The sequence below is a fragment of the Centruroides vittatus genome, unplaced genomic scaffold, assembly GCF_030686945.1.
Source record: "Centruroides vittatus isolate TY-2023 unplaced genomic scaffold, ASM3068694v2 contig_628, whole genome shotgun sequence".
NCBI classification, from domain to species: domain Eukaryota; kingdom Metazoa; phylum Arthropoda; class Arachnida; order Scorpiones; family Buthidae; genus Centruroides; species Centruroides vittatus.
Genome location: NW_027122385.1, coordinates 5,796,401 through 5,820,181, shown reverse-complemented (window position 1 = coordinate 5,820,181; position 23,781 = coordinate 5,796,401). Strand labels below are relative to the sequence as shown.

At 33.5% G+C, this 23,781-nt stretch overlaps 3 protein-coding genes across 3 annotated transcripts; 2 read left to right on the top strand and 1 right to left on the bottom strand.

Annotated features, from left to right (window-relative positions):
• Nucleotides 1–2,538: 2,538 nt before the first annotated feature.
• LOC136979535 (transcription factor Adf-1-like) lies at nucleotides 2,539–4,587 on the top strand. The gene is made up of 4 exons (XM_067275539.1): nucleotides 2,539–2,862; nucleotides 3,542–3,725; nucleotides 3,870–3,980; nucleotides 4,220–4,587. The coding sequence occupies exons 1-4, from the start codon at nucleotides 2,700–2,702 to the stop codon at nucleotides 4,488–4,490; spliced, it is 729 nt and encodes a 242-aa protein (XP_067131640.1). The 5' UTR covers nucleotides 2,539–2,699; the 3' UTR covers nucleotides 4,491–4,587.
• A 36-nt stretch (nucleotides 4,588–4,623) lies between these two features.
• On the bottom strand, nucleotides 4,624–6,341 carry LOC136979493 (uncharacterized). Its single transcript, XM_067275501.1, has 3 exons — nucleotides 6,235–6,341; nucleotides 6,030–6,155; nucleotides 4,624–5,593 (listed from the first exon to the last, which is right to left on the bottom strand). Exons 1-3 carry the CDS (start codon nucleotides 6,264–6,266, stop codon nucleotides 4,624–4,626), a joined length of 1,128 nt encoding a protein of 375 aa, XP_067131602.1. The 5' UTR covers nucleotides 6,267–6,341.
• Nucleotides 6,342–7,320: 979 nt separating this feature from the next.
• Nucleotides 7,321–13,606, top strand: LOC136979492 (very long chain fatty acid elongase 6-like). The gene is made up of 3 exons (XM_067275500.1): nucleotides 7,321–7,629; nucleotides 7,702–7,851; nucleotides 12,622–13,606. The coding sequence occupies exons 1-3, from the start codon at nucleotides 7,321–7,323 to the stop codon at nucleotides 13,456–13,458; spliced, it is 1,296 nt and encodes a 431-aa protein (XP_067131601.1). The 3' UTR covers nucleotides 13,459–13,606.
• The last annotated feature ends 10,175 nt before the right edge of the window (nucleotides 13,607–23,781 follow it).

Below are 23,781 nucleotides of genomic sequence, written 5' to 3'. Positions count from 1 at the left end.
GTAAATAATATTGAACTTTTAGCAATTGCTGTTAAATAGTGTAAATAAATTTGTTTTCATTTCCGTCGGATGAATAAATATTTTTTTATACAATTGAAAGACAAAGTCGCTCTAAAAATCAGACGATCACCATTTTTATTTTTTTTAGTGTGATCGTCTGATTTTTAGAGCGACTTTGTCTTTCAATTGTACAGTAGACCCCCCTATAACACGGGTTCATATAACACGGATTCGTATAACATGGCGAAAAAATTGCGATCGTATTCGTATAACAGGCTAAAAGAGACTCGTATAACACGGTAAAACGCCATCGTCGACTCGTGTCGCGACAGGATTGGTCGAATCTGGACCAATAGCGGATATTGTACAAACCGTTAAGTTTAAAGTTAAGCACTGGACCTACTAAAAAAACATTTATTATTCAACGACCATAAAAATTATATTTTTATTAATGATGTCTTTAAAGTTAGGTTATTTTTCTGCGAAAAATTCGCTGATCAGGAAACACGCGTTCGCAGTTCGATTAGCCGCTCCGCGACGAAAACAAGCTTAAGCAATGGCATTATCCGGCCGGATGGCCGAGCGGTCAAGGTTAGCAGCCTGCCGCCCTGGGGGACCCGGGATCGAATCCGGACGGGTCGAAAAATCCCCAGGAATTTTTCGGGGGGTGGTCCGTCCGGATATGTCGGTCCCCCGTCCCTCACCACCCAGCCACCCCATTGTGGGCCTGGCCGAACCCATAATGGGCTTGCTATAAGAGGCCCTCTTAGTGCCCACTGGGCGAAAAGAGTTACAAAAAAAAAAAAAAAAAAAAAGCAATGGCATCGTCGAACGGTGCACACTCAGTAAGTAATCCTACAATTTTTTGTTTATAGCATAGTTTATATGGATTATTCCCAAAAAATTATACATGTTTTGAAAATGTTGAGTCAAATTAGTCTAGAATCGATCAATTTTATGGAAGAAAACCTTTCAAACAGTCGTAGCCCCTAAACTGCACACGTGCCGGGCTGTGATTGGCTCATGTATTTAAGTGACTCATACAACACGGATTCATATAACACGGAACGTATCTACCGTGTTATAGGGGGGTCGACTGTATAAGTAAATAAATTTATTTAAATTACAATTTATCAAAATGTCCTCATTAGCATACTATCCATTATAAAAAGGGAAAAATGCTAATAATAATCGGTATGGGCGAGTGTATACAAAACTCTTACTAGAGAACACTCCTATAATCGAGATCGAGGGATGAAACTTACAATGCTGTTTCATCGCTTACCACATAAAAACTCACATTGGAGTCTCTACAATGCAAACTGAGGCATAATGAGGCGTTTTTTCCGTGCTGCATCGCTAAGATTCTTACGCATATTCAAATATGCAGTCTTTGTTATACCTATAATTATTTAAAACTTCTATATATTTCCTGACGGAAATAAAACGTATATCAGATATTTGAGATCACTAAACCTATTTCTTATAGTAACTCTCATCGGAAGGAATCTCTTTTGGCACATTTCCATGAGTTGTATTGCCGTATCCACGTCAAACAGATATTTTAATAATAATAAAATACGAAATACTTTATAATACTTTAACTCTTTCCGCCATATGGGGACTAAGAGAGCCTGTTTCAGCAAGCCAATTGCAAGTTCGGCAAGACCCACAAATGGGTGGCTGAGGAGGTGGGGACGAGAAACGGAATATCTCACGAAAAATTCCACGGGATTTTTCGATCCGGAATTCGGTTTCCCAGAGTGGTAGGTTGCTATTTTGTCTCCTCGGACATCTGGCCGTTTTTATAATTCTTTACAGATTATTAACCACAAAGTGTTTTTATACTTCATAAATTATAAAGTAGAATTTGTTTATCAAAACTTTTAAAAATATAATTTCTAAAATAGTAAATGAATATTTTTATCAATATTAATAAGGATTACTATAATACAACACCTTAATTTTGCTGAGAATTAGATATTTTAATCACAAACGCTTTCAACCTGATTAACAGGCCATCTTCAGGTCTACAAAAAACGATAATGGAACAGAAACGTTCCATGTATAGAATATAAATATTTAAATCAAAATTTTTAGAACAAAAATTTAAAAAATATACAATAGAGACGGAATAAAATATAAAATTAAAATATACAAGAGAATAAATAAAAATAAACTAAAAAATATAATATACATAATAAATCTTCCCATAACTGATTCTAGCATGAGTTTTCAGTGAATTTTTTAATCATGTATTTCCACGCCGACGACAGGCTCTCAGCATCTCTCGCATTCAAACATCCTTCCCGTAGCCTACTCCTATATATTTCAATCTTCTCCGCTGTCATTGATAAAGTGGGGGAAGATACCGGTTTTATAATCGTTGCCTCGTCCAATTTTACTATCGAACCTTGGACTTGCGACATTTGTGATAAAACCGTGGTATTGGATCCTTTTTTTACGTTATACCGATGTTCTTTTAGCCTTAAGCCTTAGTTCACACTTGAGCGCCGATTCGCTGGCGAAAAGCGAAAAACAGAGCGAATAATACGTCAGACATGACGTCGTTTCCGGCGAATTTTACCATTTCGCGAATCGCTTCGAAGTTCGGAACTGTCGAGCTTTTTCGCTAGCGAAAAAATTTCGCCACCAATCAGATTCCTTCTAGTTGTCACGTGGTTCTTGTTGTTTACAAGATGGCGACACAAACTTCTTCTCGGAGTAGAGTAGATGTCGAAAAATTATTAGAAGAAATGGAAGCTGCTCCATTTTTGTATATAAAAATGGATCGAAGGTACAAAGATATTCAACTGAAGGAAAATAGATGGAAGTTGATTGCGGAGAATCTTAATTTGACAGGTGAGTGAAGTTTGCATATAGTAGGCCTAACTACAAGTACAAACTATTCGGTGTAAAATGAACAATCAAATTTGAAGCACATGCATTTGTATATTATTTCTTATGTAAATAAAAGATTTAGGTTATTAATAAGATTATTTGGGTTTTAAACATATAAAATTTGCTAAGTTAAATAATGACTCAATTCATATTTAATATGAGACAAATATAAATAACTTTAATATTAACCAAAGAGTTTAGGCAATATTTTGATAGCGATAGATTTAAATACCAAAACATTCTAAAAATATTTAATAACTGATAGTTATTAATAACAAATATTATTGTGAAACATTGAGGGGTGGTTTTTTGTAATAATTACATGTAAATTAAATTAATCAGCTGCAGTCCCCCAAGAATACACTTATAAAAACCTTTTAAGTAGAATTTAAGACAAATTTAACAATAAGTTTACAAACCTAGCATACATAAATCATTAAAAACAAAAAAATACCCATACAAAGTACAGAATGGCAAAATACCACTGTATATTGAATGATTGTCTTTTAAAAGTTTAATTTAATTTTAATAAGTATTTATAAAATAATATAAGGAAGAACAATGCTGTTAATTTTCATTGATTATTATTTATAAATATTTTAACATGGAATTTTATTTTTCTGTTGTTATTATTTTGAAGTTGAAGAAGTAAAGAAAAAATGGAAAAATCTTGTGGATACCTACAGAAAAGAAAAAAAAATTATAGATGAAAAAACTAGAAGTGGTGCAGGTGTGGATGACCTCCACAATTGCAATTGGAAATGGTTTTCTCAAATGCACCTATTAATGAATATATTCGATGGACAGGATGTACAATTTTCACAGTATGTAACAGAAGTATATTATTAAATATTATAATGAATAATGATATAAGACAATAAAAAGTCATAGTTAAAAACAAATTTTTTTAAAGTTGAAAAATAATTTAGATAAAACTTCACTTATACATTTTTTCTTTATTTTATTAGAACTAGTAGCAATCTTTTATTAAATGATGGCATACAAAGTGAAGATGTGGAAGAGATGTGTCCTGTTCAGATGTCTTATCCAGGAAGTCCAAATTTTCAAAGTCTTTCAATGTAATATAAACTATATATTAACTTTTGGATAGAACACAAGAATATATGTTGTTAGTAAATTAATCATTCCTTATCTCAAGTTATTTAATAATAATGTTAAATGCTCTTACATACATCAAATATTTTTTTTTAGTTTATACCTGTATTCTTAAGTCTACATTCATGTTTTAATTTTATTACTTGTTGTTTAATTTTTTTTTATCTGCTATGTATAGCCTATATATATTTATTGTTTTTAGGGATATTTCAAAAGATGTACCTTGCACGTCATCGTCATCTACAGAACAATCTTTGCCACCAAAGCGTCGAAAAAAAAATAAGGAAGATGATGTGCACACTTTAATTCAGTTAACAGAGGCAATGGTGAACAAACAGCAAAAAGAAGACGAGCTGTATCATTATAGTGTCAGTTTAGCTGACAGGTTAAGAAACCTTTCTCCACAAAAGCGAGCAGAGGCTCGTTTTAAGATAGAGGAAGTTATGTATAACATTACAAAAGAACATTCATAAATGTTCTTTTGTAATGTTATACATAATTTGTTATATAAATAATCATGTTGTACATAATAAAATTTTGTAAATAAAACATTCTAGTATTTAAAAATTATTTTATTTCTGATTTTTACATTTTATTATATATTTGTTATTCGATACGATTTACATAATTTAATTGCCATGGTAAAATATTATTTTCTTGAAAATAAGTGGCAAATTGTTCTCTAATGTCTCTTGCACATAGTGAATAATTATGCTGTTGACATGGTCTTTGAGGAAGAGATGGTCCACTTCCTATCTCCTTTCTCCACTGTCCTTCTATAATAGTTCCATCAGCAGCCTCTTTATCAATAAAATGGAGGGGACAATAATATTTCATGTCTGAATTTACTTTGCTTTCTTTCGTCATCACAAAATTATGCAGACACACACATGCTTTTATAATACTATCTACAGTTTCTGGAGAGGCTTGAATGCATCTGCATAAAATCCTCCAACGTGCAGAAAGAATACCAAATGTATTTTCTATAACACGTCTAGCTCGGCTGAGTCTATAGTTAAATATTCTTCTTTTTGTTGTTAATTGTCTACTAGGGTATGGTCTTAGTAAATAAGTTTTTAATGGAAATGCCTCGTCACCTACCATAAAATATGGTAGGTTACTAGGCATTCCACTTATTGGTGATGATTGTGGCCAATCCAATTTTCCAGTTTCCAGCGACCTGCCGAGACTCGAGTGGGAAAATATACCTCCATCACTTCTTCCACCAAATCCTCCTATATCAACATATATAAATCTATACTTGGCATCGCTTACAGCTAGGAGAACTTTACTAAAGTTTCCTTTGTAATTATAATATAAAGAGCCTGTATTTGGAGGGCAAACCATTTGTATATGTTTCCCATCTATAGAACCAACACAATGAGGAAAATTCCATCTTTCTTCAAATTCCATAGCAAGATTGACAAATTCCTCTCTGCTTGGAAACTTCAGATATTCTTTTGCCAACACATTCCAAATAGCTTCGCAAGTTTCTTTAATTATGGTACAAACGGTTGATCGACCCATTCGAAATGCAAATGCTTGGGAAATTTGATAATCTCCACTAGCTAAATACCTAAAATTATCAAACAAATCATTTATCACTTGCATTTATAATCTATTATTATATTTCCTTATTAAAATAAATAAATACATTTTCAATATAGATATAAAACGAGATCTCAAAAGTCTTATTTAATTTAAAATATAATTATAAACATATAAGTTTTAAATATCAATTTTTTTTATTTAAACCCACCATTGAACGATTTTTTATGAATTATGAAACAAAATAAGGAATCCTATATCTTATATCTAATCGTAAAAATTATTCTGTGAATCAATGGATAAAGTTATTTTAAACTTACATTGGTGGCAACAAATAAAATTTAAACAAACTAGAACTATATCAATGGCAAGTATGCTTGCTTACTTATCGATATAAAATCACAAATTCTGTTTTATTTCAATCGGTAAATAGTAAAGATCGCGTAATAAACTCAAAACTCTACCTTAATGTGACTTCTAAACGTTCTCTCGGAGATATGGCTTTACGAAAATTCGTATCCTTTCTGCGTATTAATGGCCCTACTCTACAGAGCAATTCATCGAATAATTCATTCGTCATTCTAAAAAACCTAAAAAGTGTTATAATAAATTTTTTGTTATTCATATATTTTCTTACTAAAGAGAATAAAATAGTATAAACAGTCCTACCTAAAAAAACTCTCTTTGTCATTCAGTCTCATTTCTCGCACCAAATTAGCATGGTAACCATGTAATTCTCGGTTTTTTAAAATATCTCTCACCCAACATCGCTTTCTTTTTTTAGTATCTTTTCTCTCAGTAAGTAAACAAACGTGGTTAACAACAGAATATCGGAAGCAGCCATTTTTGTTTTTCGAGATGACGTTTTCTCTTGCTTGCAAATGATTGGCTCCTTAAAATTCGCAATCCGCTTTTCGCTTTTGGTCGTAGGGTCAATTTCGCTAAGCGAATAAAAATCGCTTTTCGCTTTTCGCATTCGCTTTCGCTATTCGCTCAGTGTGAACTAAGCTTTACCCCTAAGCTCCTGTTGGTGACGCCGATGTAGTCTTTCTTAACATCTAGCTGGATGTTTTCATAAGGAACTTTATAGACCCCTGGTTTCTCTTGTGTCTTTATTCTATCCTTATCATTTCTCAATATCTTATATAAATTTGGGGCTCTTTTTAAAATCATTCTTGCTTGTTTCTTATTAGCCACTTCTTTCATAAAACCGGTATCTTCCCCCACTTTATCAATGACAGCGGAGAAGATTGAAATATATAGGAGTAGGCTACGGGAAGGATGTTTGAATGCGAGAGATGCTGAGAGCCTGTCGTCGGCGTGGAAATACATGATTAAAAAATTCACTGAAAACTCATGCTAGAATCAGTTATGGGAAGATTTATTATGTATATTATATTTTTTAGTTTATTTTTATTTATTCTCTTGTATATTTTAATTTTATATTTTATTCCGTCTCTATTGTATATTTTTTAAATTTTTGTTCTAAAAATTTTGATTTAAATATTTATATTCTATACATGGAACGTTTCTGTTCCATTATCGTTTTTTGTAGACCTGAAGATGGCCTGTTAATCAGGTTGAAAGCGTTTGTGATTAAAATATCTAATTCTCAGCAAAATTAAGGTGTTGTATTATAGTGGTTTAATACTGAAACAACAAAACCGTGTTCAAGTTTTAACTAACAAACGCCAGAAATGTGGTCGTAAAAGAGCAACGACTGCGAGGGATGAGAGAAACTTGAGAAGGATTGTCATGCGAAACCGCTTTAAGAGCGTTAAACACTTGCATGCACAATGGAGAGCAACTGGAGTGAACGTTAGTAGCCGAACCGCATGCCTAAAGTTGAAGGACTTGAGCTTCAACTGCCGTGTTCCCAAGACGAAGCCATCTCTAACGAAAAGCAACGACAAGCGCGTGTCAGATGGTGCAGAGAGAGGCTCATATTGGGATAAGACGACTGGAATAACGTTCTCTTCAGTGACGAATCCCTGTTTTGTGTTTCCTGTGGTAAACAAGGCCCACGTGTATGGAGAACAACCAAAGTGGCCTTTGAAAGGGATTGTATGAAGAGATCCGTAAAGTTTGCATCGTCGTCAGTCATGATCTGGGGATGTATGAGTGCGAACGGCATAGGACAACTGTGTATTCTTCTGGAACGTGTCATGCACAGACATATCAAGACATCTTAGAGACATTTATGATACCATCGCAGAGAATTTAGTTGAGGAAACATTTCTATTTCAACAAGACGGGCATCCTTTCATACTGCAAAGTCAACGATACGTTGGTTACAAGAACGACAGATTGCAATCCTACCTTGGCCAAGCATTTCCCCAGACTTAAATCCCATTGAAAATTTGTGGGGAATCATGAAACGACGACTTAATGAACGGTGCCCAACTTCTACGGAGGAACTAGTGACGTGCATTCGACACATTTGGAACTGCATTACCAGAAACGAACGTGAAACATTAATCCGCACCATGCCTGACAGATTGCGAGCAGTAATTATGGCAAATGGCGACGCCACAAAATGTTAAGTTTATTTTATTGTATTACCTATATTTAACCCATATTTAGCTAATATTTTAATTTTTTGTCACAGTCACAGTGTTATTCTATTTTTTTGTCATTTCATTTTCATTCATAAAAAAGAACTTTTGAGTTAATTTGTCTGATTAATGGGTATAATAAATATACATAGACATTGTTTATGTAGTGTCGTAAAAGTTTTGTACTCTGTGTTGTTCATGAGAAAATGTACACTAAACTTTCAGTTAGGTGAATATTCTAATTTTTTGTCTAGGAGTTGTAGTTACATGGGGTGCTTATTTCCATTTGTTAATTACCATGTTGTGAAAGATTTATTTAAAAGAGTAATAGTTTTTTTTCATACAGAATCTAAACCAAGTGTTTTTTCGAAGCGACTCCAGACAACCAGCATAGGTTCGGACATTATTACAAAGAGGATTTATAGGTTTAACACTTTTCTTTAAAACTAATCGTGTTTTATTTCGTGACATTAGCTGCTATCAAAATTATTCTCCTTATGTGAAACTAACTCTGTAGTTTCTTTTAAATCCCGAATATCCTTTTCTACCCGAGTTTTTAATATGAGACAATTCCATTACTGTTTCATTTCTTTGCCAATTTCTCGAATACTATGATATATACCTCTGCAATATATTTGTATAAACGCCCACTGCTAAACAATGGCTACAGAATTTATTACTGTTATAGGAATCACAAATGCAAACAATTTTGTTAGAATTATAAATTTTAATTGTGTGTGATTTTTCTTCTATAAAACTCTTTAAAATGTATGTCTTGAACAGCATTCCCGATTGTGCCGATTGAACAGCATTCCCGACAGCGGTATCGGGATCTAATAAAGATTATTTGTCTGTCTGTTGTCTGATGTCTGCCTGTTAAATTCTTTACAAAATATGAATTTTTTTCATTCTTAAATACATGGATAATATATTTAAAATTTAATATTCGGGACGACCACCAAAAAATTTTTGGGTTTTTTGACACGTTCGTATTCATTAGGGTTCCTCACAGTGGTAGGATGTACCCTATAGGTCTGCCTGATAAAACCACAAAACACAAGTCGCGGATTCGTGCCTTACTAATGGTAGTGAAGTGGAGTTTTCATTTATTTTTTCACGCCTACGCATTCTATCTTTTTCTGAATTGAGGCCAGCTTTCGATTTATAAAAATTTTTACTCCGGCGTCATACTATCTTGGCAGATTTCCCTTGTTTCCAAAGAGGTATGACGAAGTCAATCCACTTAAGTTTAAAATTTATATGAATTATTCGATTGTAGAAGTACTGATAAGGGGATGGAGATATTTAAGAAAATTCGAATAATAAGTATTACACCTGAAAGGAAAAACTTTCATTTATTGTGAAATTTTTAACTCCAAAATTAAACGTCAATTATGAAATTTAACAGAGTTATTAGCAGTTGATAGAAACCTGTTTACATTTTTGTTCTTTTTCTCTCACTAAGTAGGAAAATTAAAGGAAAATTTAAATAACGAGAATATATCAGTCTGTTTTTCAGTTCTACTACTACAATCATCCTTACAGGTAAAATTATATAATTTTTATTTTAACTTTATATAAATTAAATTGTTATTTTAAGATAATACATATCTAATTAATTTGTATATTCGAAATTTCTTAAATATCTCCATTCAGTACTTTTAGACTCGTATAATTCATATAAATATTAAATTGAAATGAAATGATTTCGTCGTACCTTTATTACTTTCATTCGCAAGGTTATTACGTAAACAACATTTACAAGGAGGTTGAGCGCAGGAAATCAGCTAAAATTGTAAAAAATAATTAGTAAGTGAGCTGTATGTAAGCATTCAACATTAAATGTATAATTATTGTTAAACTTGATTAATTTTAATCACATTAAAATTCTGAAAGAACAAATAAATTTGTTTAGTTCAAATATTAATTCATATAAAATATTTTAAAACTTATTTCTAAAATTTTTGCGGTGGTAAGAGAATTATTATCGAGAAAACAGGTTTACCCAATACACTTCGTTTCATTATTTTCCTTGAGATATTATCAATAATTTTAACTCTAAAATATTATTTTTGTTTCCTCTTCGGAATAATACAGTCTGAAATTCTGATCACAGGTACAACTTTATAATATTTTATTTTATTTTATAATTGTTTTATTTTCATTTGAAACCTGTAATCTTCATATGTAAAACAAAATCATTGGAAATAATTTTTTCTACATTAGGATAACGCTAATTAAGGGGAATATGATGAATGATTTTAGTACATTTTAGATTATAAAGTATTGTAATTTTTTTTTTCCAAACCGTATTTATTGATTTATTTTCTATTTATTAATCTCTTTACCTTTTCTACACTTATATCATCACTGCATTAAAGCACGAATACACCTGGGCAATTTACAAAAACGGCATGTATCGCACAGAACGTTCTATAACAAAATAGTCCCAACGTAGGTTGTACACACGTGAAGAAAACCGGTAAATCCCACCTGGCTAATTCATTGATTAAGAGCACACCCGTTAATGATAACCGTTGTTAGTGGTTTACCCATTTTGCCACTGATCGTCGCACTCAAATGATGATTCAAATTTCTTTTGATTATTCGGTCACTGATATTGCGTGCCTATTCGACCTATGACAGATATGATTTGTTCGATCATAAGTTCGACCAGACCCACAATTTGAATGATCGAGTGGTGAAGAAAGGAGTCTAACATATCAGGATTAGAACACTCATTGAAAAACTTTAGCATCCATGACCAAATTCGAAGTAAATCTTAATAAATTAAACAGATAAAGTATTTCTTTTGGGTTAAGGTTTTTTTTATAAGAAAGTGAGTTATTCAATTGTTTATAATACGTAAATAGGTGCAACTGCATTAAAACACACTCACTATAATAATTTATAACGGTAGAATTGTTCAATAGCATCTAAACTTTCCAGCTTCATTGTGATCATTTAGTTATCGTTATAAAAACTTAATTTAAATATTTACTTAAATATTGTTGAAGTTTAGAAAATAAGTTAAATGTAATGACGCTTACCTTCGTCTATTTTATTATTTATAGATAAGAAAATAAATGGATGTCGTAAGAATTTACTTTCCTCAAGCAAAAATCACTATTGATATTGTTCTTTCACAATAAACTGTTTAAGCGTGGATCGTGACTTTCGTATAAATTTTATCCGAATCTTTCGTTTTACATTTTTTATATTTACAGATTTTTACGCGTGAAAAGTTTCTAATTTTATTTATGTTTTATACTTTTGTTCTTTTCTTATTTTCGCTGTTTTCTCTTTCTTAATCATTAGCAACAATAATCAATTTTTTCGTTAATTAACTCCTTAATAGGCAAATATTTATGTTTAATTTTTATTAATATATAATTTTGAAATTAGTTTATTAAACGTAACTTAAACAAAAGTGAATTATCCTGCTCGAAAAACATACAATAGATTTAATTTCAGCAGAAAAATATTTTTTAAAAAGAAATGGGTATATATAAATACTTTAGTTCCTTGAATTAAAAGTCATTTAGATGATTTGCAATAAATAGTCAGAAAATATATTATAAATTGCATTTATTTAGTAATAAACCTTATTATTTAGTAATAAACCGACGAATTACCTGAGCCGTGGAAAGAATACGTGTGGTTTTTATCTACTGTACAATCAGAAACACGAACAATCTAGGAGGAAAAGTTTTACTATATCTAAAATGAAAAATAATTATATAACGTTAATTGTTATTCGACTTTAACCCTTCATTAACTTGACGGTCGGATGACTCAATATGTTTTATTCAAGAAACAAATGAAGAGGGACACAAAATTATATTTAATCGGTTATTATGAGATAATAGTTTTACAGAGAATTGATAAAGATATTTATCTAAAACATTTTTGAGAAACAATTTTCATAACTATTTAATTATTCTATTACATATAAATATGTGAATTAACGATTATTATTTGGTTAATTATAATAATGATAGATGTCACACTTATGTAGTTAGCCAATCAAAAAAGTGAACATATATGCTTTATCTTATAATCGAGATGGGTTGATAATGATAATGATAAGAGCAGAGCCCAAACGGTTAGGAGTTAACAGTTAAAATTTAATACACAGTTAAGGTACGTCATGAGAATGCACACTAACAAGGTTTTTTGAAAATCCGCCCCGCAGAGTAAGGAAGAGGGTTAAGAATTGCCCTGAAGAACTCTGCTTCTACTGTGCTATTTTAGATGCGTTTTTTTGCGTTTTTGCGACAAATCGAACATATTTTACACCAATTTGAAAATTCTCTAATTAGCCTCTGGAGAGGGGAAGACCTAATTCTTTAATTAAGATCGGCTATAATCTAATAACCTTGATGTTCGCAATCGTTACAATTTGCCCGAATAACGCCGGCTCATCTGTTAGTAATAAACATTTGATATGCACGAAATAAACTAAATCGCAAATAATTATGTATTATTTTTTCTTTTTCAGCATAATATGGAGACTGTCGAAAATAGCGCACCTAGAGGAGAATTAAAATCACTTTACGTAGAAGAATATTTACGTCAATACGTTGACAATAAGTGGACTCAGAGTTTTTTTCCTTACTCCATTCCTCTGTCACTGGCATACGTAATAATTATCTTTTCTTTGCAAACTTATATGAAGTCCAGGCCCCCGTTTCAGCTTCGTTGGCCTCTTGTCATCTGGAATATATTATTGGCAGCATTCAGTATTTGTGGCACCTTAAGACTGCTTCCCGGATTGTGGATTTTAATTCGAGAGTTTGGATTTATGTTCTCCGTATGCAATCTCAGCTTTGCATTAAAATATCACCCGCTTCCATTATGGATGTCTTTATTTACATGGTCAAAACTTATTGAATTCGGCGATACGTTATTTATTGTCCTTCGTAAACGCAAGGTAATATTTTTGCATTGGTATCATCATGCTTTAACTCTGATTTCAATATGGCACGTCAATTCCAATGAATCGTCCAGCATATATTGGTGTATGACGCTGAATATGTTTGTACACAGCTTCATGTATTCTTATTACGCTGTGACGGCAATGAAGGTAAAAGTACCTGTGTTTATTGCCATGACAATTACTATAATGCAAATTGCCCAAATGTTTATGGGCTGTTTTGTTAATTTATTAGCCACATACATGTATTATAGCGGGAAATATTGCGAACAGACCAACACGACTCTGTTGTTGTTAAATTTCATGTGTTTCTCTTACGCTTGGCTGTTTTGTCGCTTTTTTCGAGATTCATATTTAAAGAGAACAAATCGTAGTAATTTACTTCATGAGAAATCACAGTAAAAGAAGCGTTATGAAGGGGAATTTTCTGACTACAATAAATTGATTATTGTTTCGTTTGCATATCATTTGATATTATCAGGAACAATACATCATCGTGAAATTTTCTGATGTAATTAATTCAATGAAAAAATACCATATTCCATTTAATATAAAATCTACTGTATTTATTGGTTTAATTTTTACTTACAAGCACATAATATATGTTAAATAAATATTAATTACAAAAATAATATTGTTACTAAGTAAATAGGAACTATTTCCTTTTATATATCAACGAGAATATTTCTGTTTGGCAAAAAGTTTAAATATTTGTTTAAATAATTAAAAATTATTGTACTTATATTTCATACTAAAGATTATCAGTGCTATTTGACGATTATATTAAATTTCTAGTGGTAGATTTTTCAGTTATTTTAAAAACTGTATTTTTTTATGTGTGTCGTAAAGTTTATACAGAAATTCATACTAAATTTGTATGCTCAATTCCGTAGTGACATAACTTATGTAAAATAATCTATTAATGAATTGATGCGCTTTTCCGTAGAAAAGTTATGTATGGCGTCATCTTTTAAAAGATTTTATTTTTAAAGCCTTTTATATTATTAGCTATTATACAATAGCAAAAAGCTTTATTTTTGCAATGTAGATGAGTTTTATAAAACTTTGTAAATGCTAATAAAGAATTTATTAATCTTTATTAAGTCCTTTCCCACTCGACATATAACACGTAAAACCTTCTATCTCCAAACGCTTTGACATTTAACCACGAAAATTTAATAGCAGCAAGGCTCCTAATGCACAAATCTCTACAGATTTCAGAAAATTTCGACAAAATACACAGGTGTTTCCGAACGTTCATAAGGGACCTTAAATCGTCGAGAAATTAATAAAATAAAAATAATGAAAGACTTTTCTTTTCGTTTGTATTAGTGTGCTAGCGTGTTTGAGAGCTCGACTTTGTTCATCCAGTTTGAAAATTAATACCTCCTGTGTCTTTTGTCAAAATTTCTGAAATTTTGCAGGAAGGTTTGTGTATCAAAAGCATTGATACTGTTAAATTTTTATAGTTAAAAGTCAAGGGGTACGGAAATAGATGGGAGATCACCTCTCATATCTGTAGTGTGAGAGACTAATAAATATATAACTAGTTATTAGCATTTACAACATTTTTTAAAACTCATCTCACCCCTAAAAATCAAGCTTTTTGCCATTTTAAAATAAGCAATAATATAAAACTTATTTTATATTACAGTCAAACCTGATTTTATGCGGTCTTTTTTTGTGCGATTTTTTATTTGTGCGGTATAGTTGGCGACTAGTCTCATGCGTTTTGTCATGTCTCACGTTGACTTATTATAGCTAAATAAACTTATAGCATAAATGAACTTATTATAGTAATATTATTGCACGAATATGTGAAAAATGAAATAATTTATTTTTTAAGTCAACAAAACACCACTTGGACAAAAATATGTAAAACAGACGATAGACAAGACGATGCAGTCAAGTGCTGACATCTGTTGTCAATAAATTTTACGTGTGTTTTAATTACGTTAATTAAACCTTCAAAGTGCTTTCACATTCCTGGACCATTAAGATAAGATTCATTTCAAAGTGTAAATTGAAGGTAAATGTACTGTATTATTTTTTCTATTTAGATATAAAATTTTAGGATTTTTATTTTATGTTTAGACATAATCCCTGAAAATGAATAAAAGCAAAAACAAAGCGAAGAGGAAGGTAATTTCCTTAGAGACTAAGACTACGATTTTAAAACGAGTTATTTTCTATGTGAGACTTTTTTATGCGGTCCCTATTCACCGCATAAAAAATATTTTTTTAATTGTGTTGCTAAAACTATTTTTATAGCCACTTGCGAAGTTTCGTGCGATTTTTTTATGCGTTTTTTTATGCGGTTCCTATCTACCGCATAAAAACAGGTTTGACTGTATTAGTTATTTATATTTAAATTATTACTATTATATATTATATTGTGAAATCTGGAAGTTAAAAACCTAAATTTTCTGAATTATTTCACTCCTATTATAAACGACTTAATCAACAACATTCCATACCCGGGAAATTGTTGACCCTCGACTGGCAACGATCGTCCCCTAACTGTCAACAAGCCGTTATTCCCTCGGAGCAAGTAGATCATCTTGCACGATGGTTTACAGTTAGCGTCCGAACTAGTCGTTTATTTAAATCCCGGGAGCACCTATGGCCCTAATTGCGATCCGTTATCGATCACGTGACAGGTTTTCCTATCAAAAACCTATAAAAGACGCTTCCTTCCCCCCTTAAAGGGCTCTCCGATCGTCTCTCCATTACGAAGTGCACTGCGCCGTCGACCGAACCCGAAAGTTTCTAAGTTTCTTAAGTTCTTTTAAGTGCCATTGTCCAGCCTACGAATTCTAAGGTTCTAAGTGCCATCGTCCCATTAACTGACTCTCCGTCATCCCGAAAATTATCGTCACTTCTGAGTGAATATTTACCTACCGGGACATTCACCGGACTCCGTCTATTACGGACTTGTTAAGAGGTATGAAAAATATTTGTAAACTCTCTCTCTCCGGACCCCCTTTTTGTATATGAGGGTAGAAGTGTAGTTTTGTTCGTTTCGCTTTTAATAAATCTTGTTTTGTTATAAAATGGTGTTTTTCTTGACTGTCGGCTTTGCCTTATCGTCGACCCCATCCTTCCTCCTCCTCCACTCGCGTAACGCGTAACGCGCCGTCAACGTAACAGCCATCCTTGACAAGTGAGTCGCCGGAAAAGGAGGTACGAAACCCTCTTACCTCCCCGGGATCTCACAATATTATAATATATAAAAAAGTTTTTCATCGATGCCAACTCAACATACTTAAAGAATCGCTTCTGCAATTCCCTCACTAACGATATTTTACAACAGATTTTAGCTGACTCAAGTCCCAGACTAATCAGGATATCGCTCGTCGAAATGGCTCACTGGAGGTTGCATTGACACCAAGACATGCATTGGCTCCGTTAAAACAATGGATACTACCCGAAACTCGGCCGTTATTTTATCGACCTATCCTTTCAAACTAGGGATCCTCCTTTGATTGTGATCCGGACGTACTTTCGAGCTTGGAAGTTCCAACATTCCGGTGCGCGCCTCGTGGATACAGACGGCTCTAAATCCGGCAATCGAACAGACGCCGCCGTAATCGATGACACACTCAACTATGCCACTATTGTATCTCCTACATCCTCTTGCCATCGTTTACACAGCGCAATCGACTATGCTAAAACTACCACGGAGACGTTTACATCTACTCTGATCCCTATTCTGTCTTGTCGGCCATTGCGGTAACCAACTCCGGCAAAACCTGTATCATCAGTCACATTAGATTGGGGCTAAACAGGAAACCATTGCCAACCATGTCCATCGCTTTAATGTGAGCACGTGAGCATAGATATAAATGAAACAGCGGATTCCCGCCTGCAACGAAAACATCAGAGCGCGCGACACGAATATCATCAAGGCCGAGAAAAATTAGGTAAGCGTGACCTTCGAACCTTAATGCAGGACGATTGACATTTTTGAACATACGCCAAAACGTACCCATAACTGTGTCCTTAAGACTTTATCTAATAGTGATCAGTGCAGTAATATTCTAATAAACAGAATACGAACAATCTCCCTCCTCACTAAGATCTTTCTGTATACCAGAAACCTCAACGCCACTGATCGTTGCAATTACTGCCCGACCGAGAAAGATGATGTTAAACGCCGCTTGAATGCCTGCCGAATTTTTGATACTGCTGCACTCTCTACCACACAGACTTCTGCCTGCACCAATTATCACATTAAAACCATTAGCGAGTGCCGCTAGCCACTCTTAGCGTGTATTCATGTCCTAGCAGATTACTTCCGCGCTATACCAGGATTTACACCTCCTAAGTGCTCATGTTAGATATTCCCACTCTTAATGTAACATTACTTGGGCGACATAGCCCCGGGGAAGATCAACAGACCTACCACCAACTCCAACCAATCATAGATTCTCCAGGTCCGAAAAAACTAAAACTCGGAGCAAAATAATCATCGTAGCTGATGACTAACAATCCCTCCAGGAAACGGACAACCAAGCAAGCACGCATTAGAAAACTTTTTATATTTTTAAGTATTATAATGTGGCAAAACAACTTAATTTTGAGGGTAGGGATAGGTTTTATAAAAAATTGTAAATGCTAATAACGAATAAAATCGCCATAAAGTCGGATCCTACTCGAGATATGATACACAATTCCCTCTTTATCTTCCCACCCTGTCTTTCACACACACTAACATTAATAAATACAGAAAAAAATCCCGAACTTTTTTTTTGTATTTCTCGACGTTTCAAGGTCCCGAAGTCAAAAAATGTAAAAATCTGGGAGGGGATCATTTTTTGACCGATCTCCATTCTTTCCCTTTGTTATATATAACAAATCCGGAAAAGTAAATATTCAGTTTCTTGTCTAATTGCTAAGATTATCTTTAGTATGAAAATATAAACAAAACAATTTCAGTTTTTACACAAGTATTTTAACGTTTTCACCAAAAGGAAAGGTTTTTGTTGATAGATATAAAAGAAACAATTCCTGTTTAAGAAATAGTGTTACTTCTGTAACTGATATTCATTTAGGCTACATAACACATTTGTCTTATTCTAAGTGACAAGCTAAGATATAGTTTATTTCATATCACATCGAATACGGTATTGTGTTACGTAATGACATGCTTGTTATTTAGAAACCCTTTCTTTAACAAATCTATAATTTCATAACTGATAAATAATTTAAACATTTCACTGCTTTCAACATAATCTTATGCAAATTTGCTACGTGTTTATTGATAATTTCTTAACATGTGTTTCTGAAAAAATAATTTCAATAATATTGAAAAAAATATACATTTTTATTTAATTTCAATTTGAAAATTTAAGTACAACAAAAATATACAAATTAAAAACAATAGACTAATATGTTTAACTAATAATCCATACATTTATGATGTTACTACACCTTAATTCATAAGAGATTCAAATTCACCCCGGGTTTAATTAATTACAACGGAATATTTGAGGATAAAATATTTATCATAACATCAAGTAATAAGCAAACAAAATAATAATCAATTTATTGTAATTAGAAAATTCCCCTTCATAACGCTTCTTTTACTGCGATTTTTCATGAATTAAATTATAACGATTTGATTTCTTGAAATATGAATCTCGAAAAAAGCGACAAAACAACCAAGCGTAAGAGAAATACATGCAATTTAACAACAACAGAGTCGTATTGGTCTGTTCGCAATATTTCCCGCTATAATACATGTATGTGGCTAATAAATTAACAAAACAGCCCATAAACATTTGGGCAATTTGTATTATAGTAATTGTCATGGCAATAAACACAGGTACTTTGACCTTCATCGCCTTCATAGCGTAATAAGAATACATGAAGCTGTGTACAAACATGTTCATCATACTACACCAGTATGTAGTGGACGCTTCATTGGAATTGACATACCATACAAAAATCAGAGTTGCAGCATGATGATACCAATGCAAAAATATCAGCTTCTGTTTACGAAGGACAAGAAACACTGTATCTCCGAATTCAATAAGTTTTGACCATGTAAATAAAGACATCCAGAATGGAAGCGGGTGATGTTTTAATGCAAAGCTGAGGTTGCACACAGAGAACATAAATCCGAACTCTCGAATTGAAATCCACAACCCTGGAAGCAGTCTTAATGTGCCACAAATACTGAATGCTGCCAATAATATATTCCAGATGACAAGAGGCCAACGAAGCTGAAACGGGGACCTGGACTTCATATAAGTTTGCAAAGAAAAGATAATTATTACGTATGCTAATGACATAGGAACGGCATAAGGTGAAAGACTCTGAGTCCACTTATTGTCAACGTATTGATGTAAATATTCTTCTATATAAAGCGATTTAAATTCTCCTCTTCCTGTGGAATTTTTGCCCGTCTCCATATTTTGCTGAAAAAATACAAATAGTGCATAATTAATTACAGTTTAGTTTAATCCGTGCATTTGAATTATTTACATATAAAGCGTATGTGTTCACAGTTTTGATAGGTTAACTACATCAGTGTGACCTCTGTCATTAGTACAATTAATCTAGTTATAATGGCCAATTCACATATTTATTTGTAATAGAGTAATTAAGTAGTTATGAAAATTGCTATTCAAAAATATTTTGGATGAATATCCTTATTAATACAGTAAAACCTGTCTGTGGTGACTACGCACGGTCCCTTCAAAAAGTGGTTTTTCAGATAGGTGGTCGTCCAATACAGGTGGTGCTGTAATAACGTATTTCAGCACATATTTTGCTCACAGATATGGCTAAAAAATCCGTATCTACTAAGCAAAGCTCAACGTGAGCAAAAATAAGGAAATTTTTTCAACGATAGAGGTATATCGGTACTATATTTTGTTTCGATTATTGTATTACGATTTCATTACATCAATGACAATCGCGGAATGGAAAAAGAAAGGTTGCCTGTAAAACTGATTTTTGCGCTAATGCGTTTATTGTTTTTTAAATATTTTGCGTGCGAAAATTACTTGGATATTATTTCTTTAAAAATATCGCGGAAATAAGGTAGGTCGATACAGAAACTATTTATCGTATATGTACTGTATATGAGCTTCAAAAATAAATAAATAAATAAATAAAATAAATTTTATCAAACGATGAGATCAGCCGATTCATTGTATCGTGTACAATATTTTATACATCTAATGAAAATATCGTAGTTCTACGGTAAAATAAATTGCGTTTTCCCACAGTTAAACTTCGAAGGTATGCGGTTGAGATAAACCATTTTCACTTTCTCTGATAACTTTAACACGATTTTCTGACGACAGCACTTCGCATTTCTTTTGTTTTTCGGACGATTTCGAACAAACAAATGAATTTCCTTTGTTACTAGACTAATTCATTAACGCCTGCACCTAATTTCAAAGGTGAGAGAAGTGTCCGAGGTGGATTCGAATAAAAGTTTAGACTAATTTATTATATTAAGAGGGGAAAAAGTTGTTGAGATGGGTTCGAACAATAGTTTAGACCAGATATATTCGCAGAAGTAGTCGCTTATTACAGTTGTTGTATGTTGTTTCGGACCAAAAATCGATGCCCGTGGTCGCGTTACACAGGTGGTCGTTTAATATAAATAACTTATACGAAGACTCTACGTATAAACTATTCCTGCCAGAAATTTCTGCCCGTTTTGACAGGTGCCCGTCGAATGCAGGTGGTCGCCTAAGCAGTTTTCACTGTATTGATAAAAATATTCATTTACTATTTTAAAAATTATATTTTTAAAAGTTTTGATAAATAAATTTTACTTTATAATTTATGAAGTATAAAAACACTTTATGATTTATAATCTGTAATGTATTATAAAGAGAGCCAGATGTCCGAGGAGACAAAATGGCAACTACCACTCTGGAAAACCGAATCCCAGATTGAAAAATGATCCGGTGGTCTGAACGGATATTCCGTTTCCCGTCCCCCACCACCTCGGCCACACATTTGTGAACCCGTAGTGGACTTGCTAAAACAGGCTCACTTAGTCCCCACATGGCGGAAAAAGTTAACGTATTATAAAGTATTACGTATTTTATTATTATTAAAATATCTGTTTGACGGGGTTACGTTAACATCACATGGAATCTGCCAAAAGATCTTTCTTCCGATAAGAGTTTGCGTGGGAAACAGGTTTAGTGATTTCAAATATCTGATATACGTTTTATTTCCGTCAGGAAATATAGACAAGTTTTAAATAATTGTAGGTATAACGGAGGCGGCATATTTGAATACGTGTATGAATCTTAGCGATGCAGCACGGAATGAACGCCTCATTATGTCAGAGTTTGCATTATACAGACTCCAATATGCCGAGTTTTATGTGGTAAGCGTCAGTGGCGTAGCTAGCATGGGTGACACCCGGGGCGGATATCGTGGTGTCACCCCAAGTGATACCGTGGGTGTCACCCTTCTTAACTGGTTTTATAAAACAGTATCGGATTATTGAATTGTAATATGCCCGCACTCGAGCAAACGCTATATCGAATAAGCGATTTTTTTTTCTTTTATTTTAGTCAAGGGTTGTTGAGTCGGTCGAACTTTCCATGACTTAATGTTAAAGCGCGTTGTCAAGGTTTATTTCGCGACTTATTTTTTCACAGTCGGGTGTCACCCCTACACGCACCGGATGTCACCCCTGAACGGGTGATACCCGGGGCGGACCGCCCCATCGCCCCCCTCGGTACGCCTCTGGTAAGCGTGGCTGAGATTCCACTAGCGTAAAAACGGGCGTAAAACCCCTCGCCATAAAAGTCTTTAATCACGTGACCATGATATTTTACGCCTGAGCAGGTCGTAAAACCAGCGTAAAAGCGGTTGAGCAGTATTCAAGTTTCGACGCGAATACGGCCGAAAAACGGTACCATCCACCAATCAGAAGTCACTGAAATCTCGGTCATAGTGACACTGCGAAAATGGCAGGAAACGAGCTTTTGTGTATGTTCGCTCGCGGCCACTCTAGAATAGATCTGGAAAAATTTATCGTAAACATCAGAAAGTATTCATATATCTACGACAAGAGGTATCCGGATTATAATAATGGATGCCCAAAGCACGCGATATGGACGGCCAAAGGAAATCTTCCAATTTGGAGATATATATGAAAAAAATGCTCTATATTGTCTTAATGCAGAGGGTGAGGCGCAAGTTCAAACGTTAAACTTGTGCGGCAAGCAAAAGTACACGTTTGAACGTCGCGCATTGACTCACGGGAAATTTGTTGAAAAAATGGCAGATACATTTAATATCGAGGGTTACCAGCGAAAATAAATAAACAAATTAAACTGTTTAAGGGATTTAAGGGACTAAATTTATAGGATGTTTAATAACACTAAATAATTATTTTTACTTAGCGTTGTGTCTCCTACCGTACTATCGGACAATAGGACTACCTCATAGTTTTGTCGAGGGAAGTAGTGGCTTATGTAAATTCGAAAGCAGCTCGAAAAATTATTTTTTAGAAAATTTACAAACGTATTACGTTGCTGATGGTAGAAGATACCGTGGAAGAACAAACCTATCTTAAGATAAGCTATTATGAAGACAAATAGGTTACCCTAGGTATACAAAATGGCGGCTCATCTCCGATTTCATCAATCAGAAGACAGGGAACAGTGGGGACGCGTGTTCTAACCTAACCTAACCTATTCTAATAAATTACCATAATTATTAGCAACCAAATTATTAGAATAGGGTAGGTTAGGTTAGAACACGCGTCCCCACTGTTCCCTGTCTTCTGATTGCTGAAATCGGAGACGAGCCGCCATTTTGTATACCTAGGGTAACATTAACCAATCGTTATTAAATACATGTAACATTTCTATAGGCACTTCACATCACTTGCTAAAAAAGTGAATAATTAAATAATTTTTAAATTAAACTCGTCTGTTTCTTTACAATATCATTCGTACATGCTTAAATAATAATTATTTTAATAAAATACGCCATAATTTTAACCACAAACAAAAAACTGAAGAAGTTTAAGCCGATCGTTTACTTGCCATTTTAGACGTAGCTAACGCCATTATTGACGTATAGAATTGCCAGATGGCGGCGCTCGTCCGTCTGACGTTCACGTTTAAGGCTGAATACGTGAGCCTCAATCTCTCTAATAATACGATAATAAAAGTTAATATATGAAAGTAAAGATATTATGTTTACTACATTTGTAATTATAGTACAGAAAAAACTCGGAAAATATAATCATTGTCTTTATATCGATGTATCACGTATACAACCGTACAGACCTAACTTCTACAACACTGTCGCCGTAAAAACTTCCTCCACCGCAATACGAGCGCAAACGCAAATAGGTCATGAGATTAAAAGTTTTTACGGCGAGAGTTTTTACGCTAGGGGAGTCTCGGTTTTCCTATGTAGTTTCACCGAATATCAGATATGCTCATTGCCAATATCGCTATTGTCGCGTGTTGCTCTATTCGTGTGCGAGACTGATCTTTGAATGTCTGCTTAAAATACGATCACAAGAGACATGTAAAATTGCCTGGCTTGGCCACGCATTGTGCCACGCTATTTTGACCTGGCCACGCATTGTGCCACGCTATTTTGACCTGGCCATGCCTATTCGTGTGCCTGCTCAAATGAGTAATTCCCTAAAAATTATTTTAGAACAAATAATATGCGTAAAGTCGAATAAAAAATCAAGTTCTGTAAATATTTTACATTTAA

Excerpts from the sequence above, each read along its gene's own strand:
- LOC136979535 (XM_067275539.1), top strand. The coding sequence starts at position 2,700 with ATGGCGACACAAACTTCTTCTCGGAGTAGAGTAGATGTCGAAAAATTA. Across the intron at positions 2,863-3,541 it reads GGAGAATCTTAATTTGACAG|TTGAAGAAGTAAAGAAAAAA; the intron begins GTGAGTGAAGTT and ends ATTATTTTGAAG. Across the intron at positions 3,981-4,219 it reads AATTTTCAAAGTCTTTCAAT|GGATATTTCAAAAGATGTAC; the intron begins GTAATATAAACT and ends TATTGTTTTTAG.
- LOC136979493 (XM_067275501.1), bottom strand. The coding sequence starts at position 6,266 with ATGAGACTGAATGACAAAGAGAGTTTTTTTAG. Across the intron at positions 6,156-6,234 it reads GACAAAGAGAGTTTTTTTAG|GTTTTTTAGAATGACGAATG; the intron begins GTAGGACTGTTT and ends AACACTTTTTAG. Across the intron at positions 5,594-6,029 it reads CGTTTAGAAGTCACATTAAG|GTATTTAGCTAGTGGAGATT; the intron begins GTAGAGTTTTGA and ends TGATAATTTTAG.
- LOC136979492 (XM_067275500.1), top strand. The coding sequence starts at position 7,321 with ATGCGAAACCGCTTTAAGAGCGTTAAACACTTGCATGCACAATGGAGA. Across the intron at positions 7,630-7,701 it reads AGTGGCCTTTGAAAGGGATT|GACAACTGTGTATTCTTCTG; the intron begins GTATGAAGAGAT and ends CGAACGGCATAG. Across the intron at positions 7,852-12,621 it reads TACTGCAAAGTCAACGATAC|CATAATATGGAGACTGTCGA; the intron begins GTTGGTTACAAG and ends TTTCTTTTTCAG.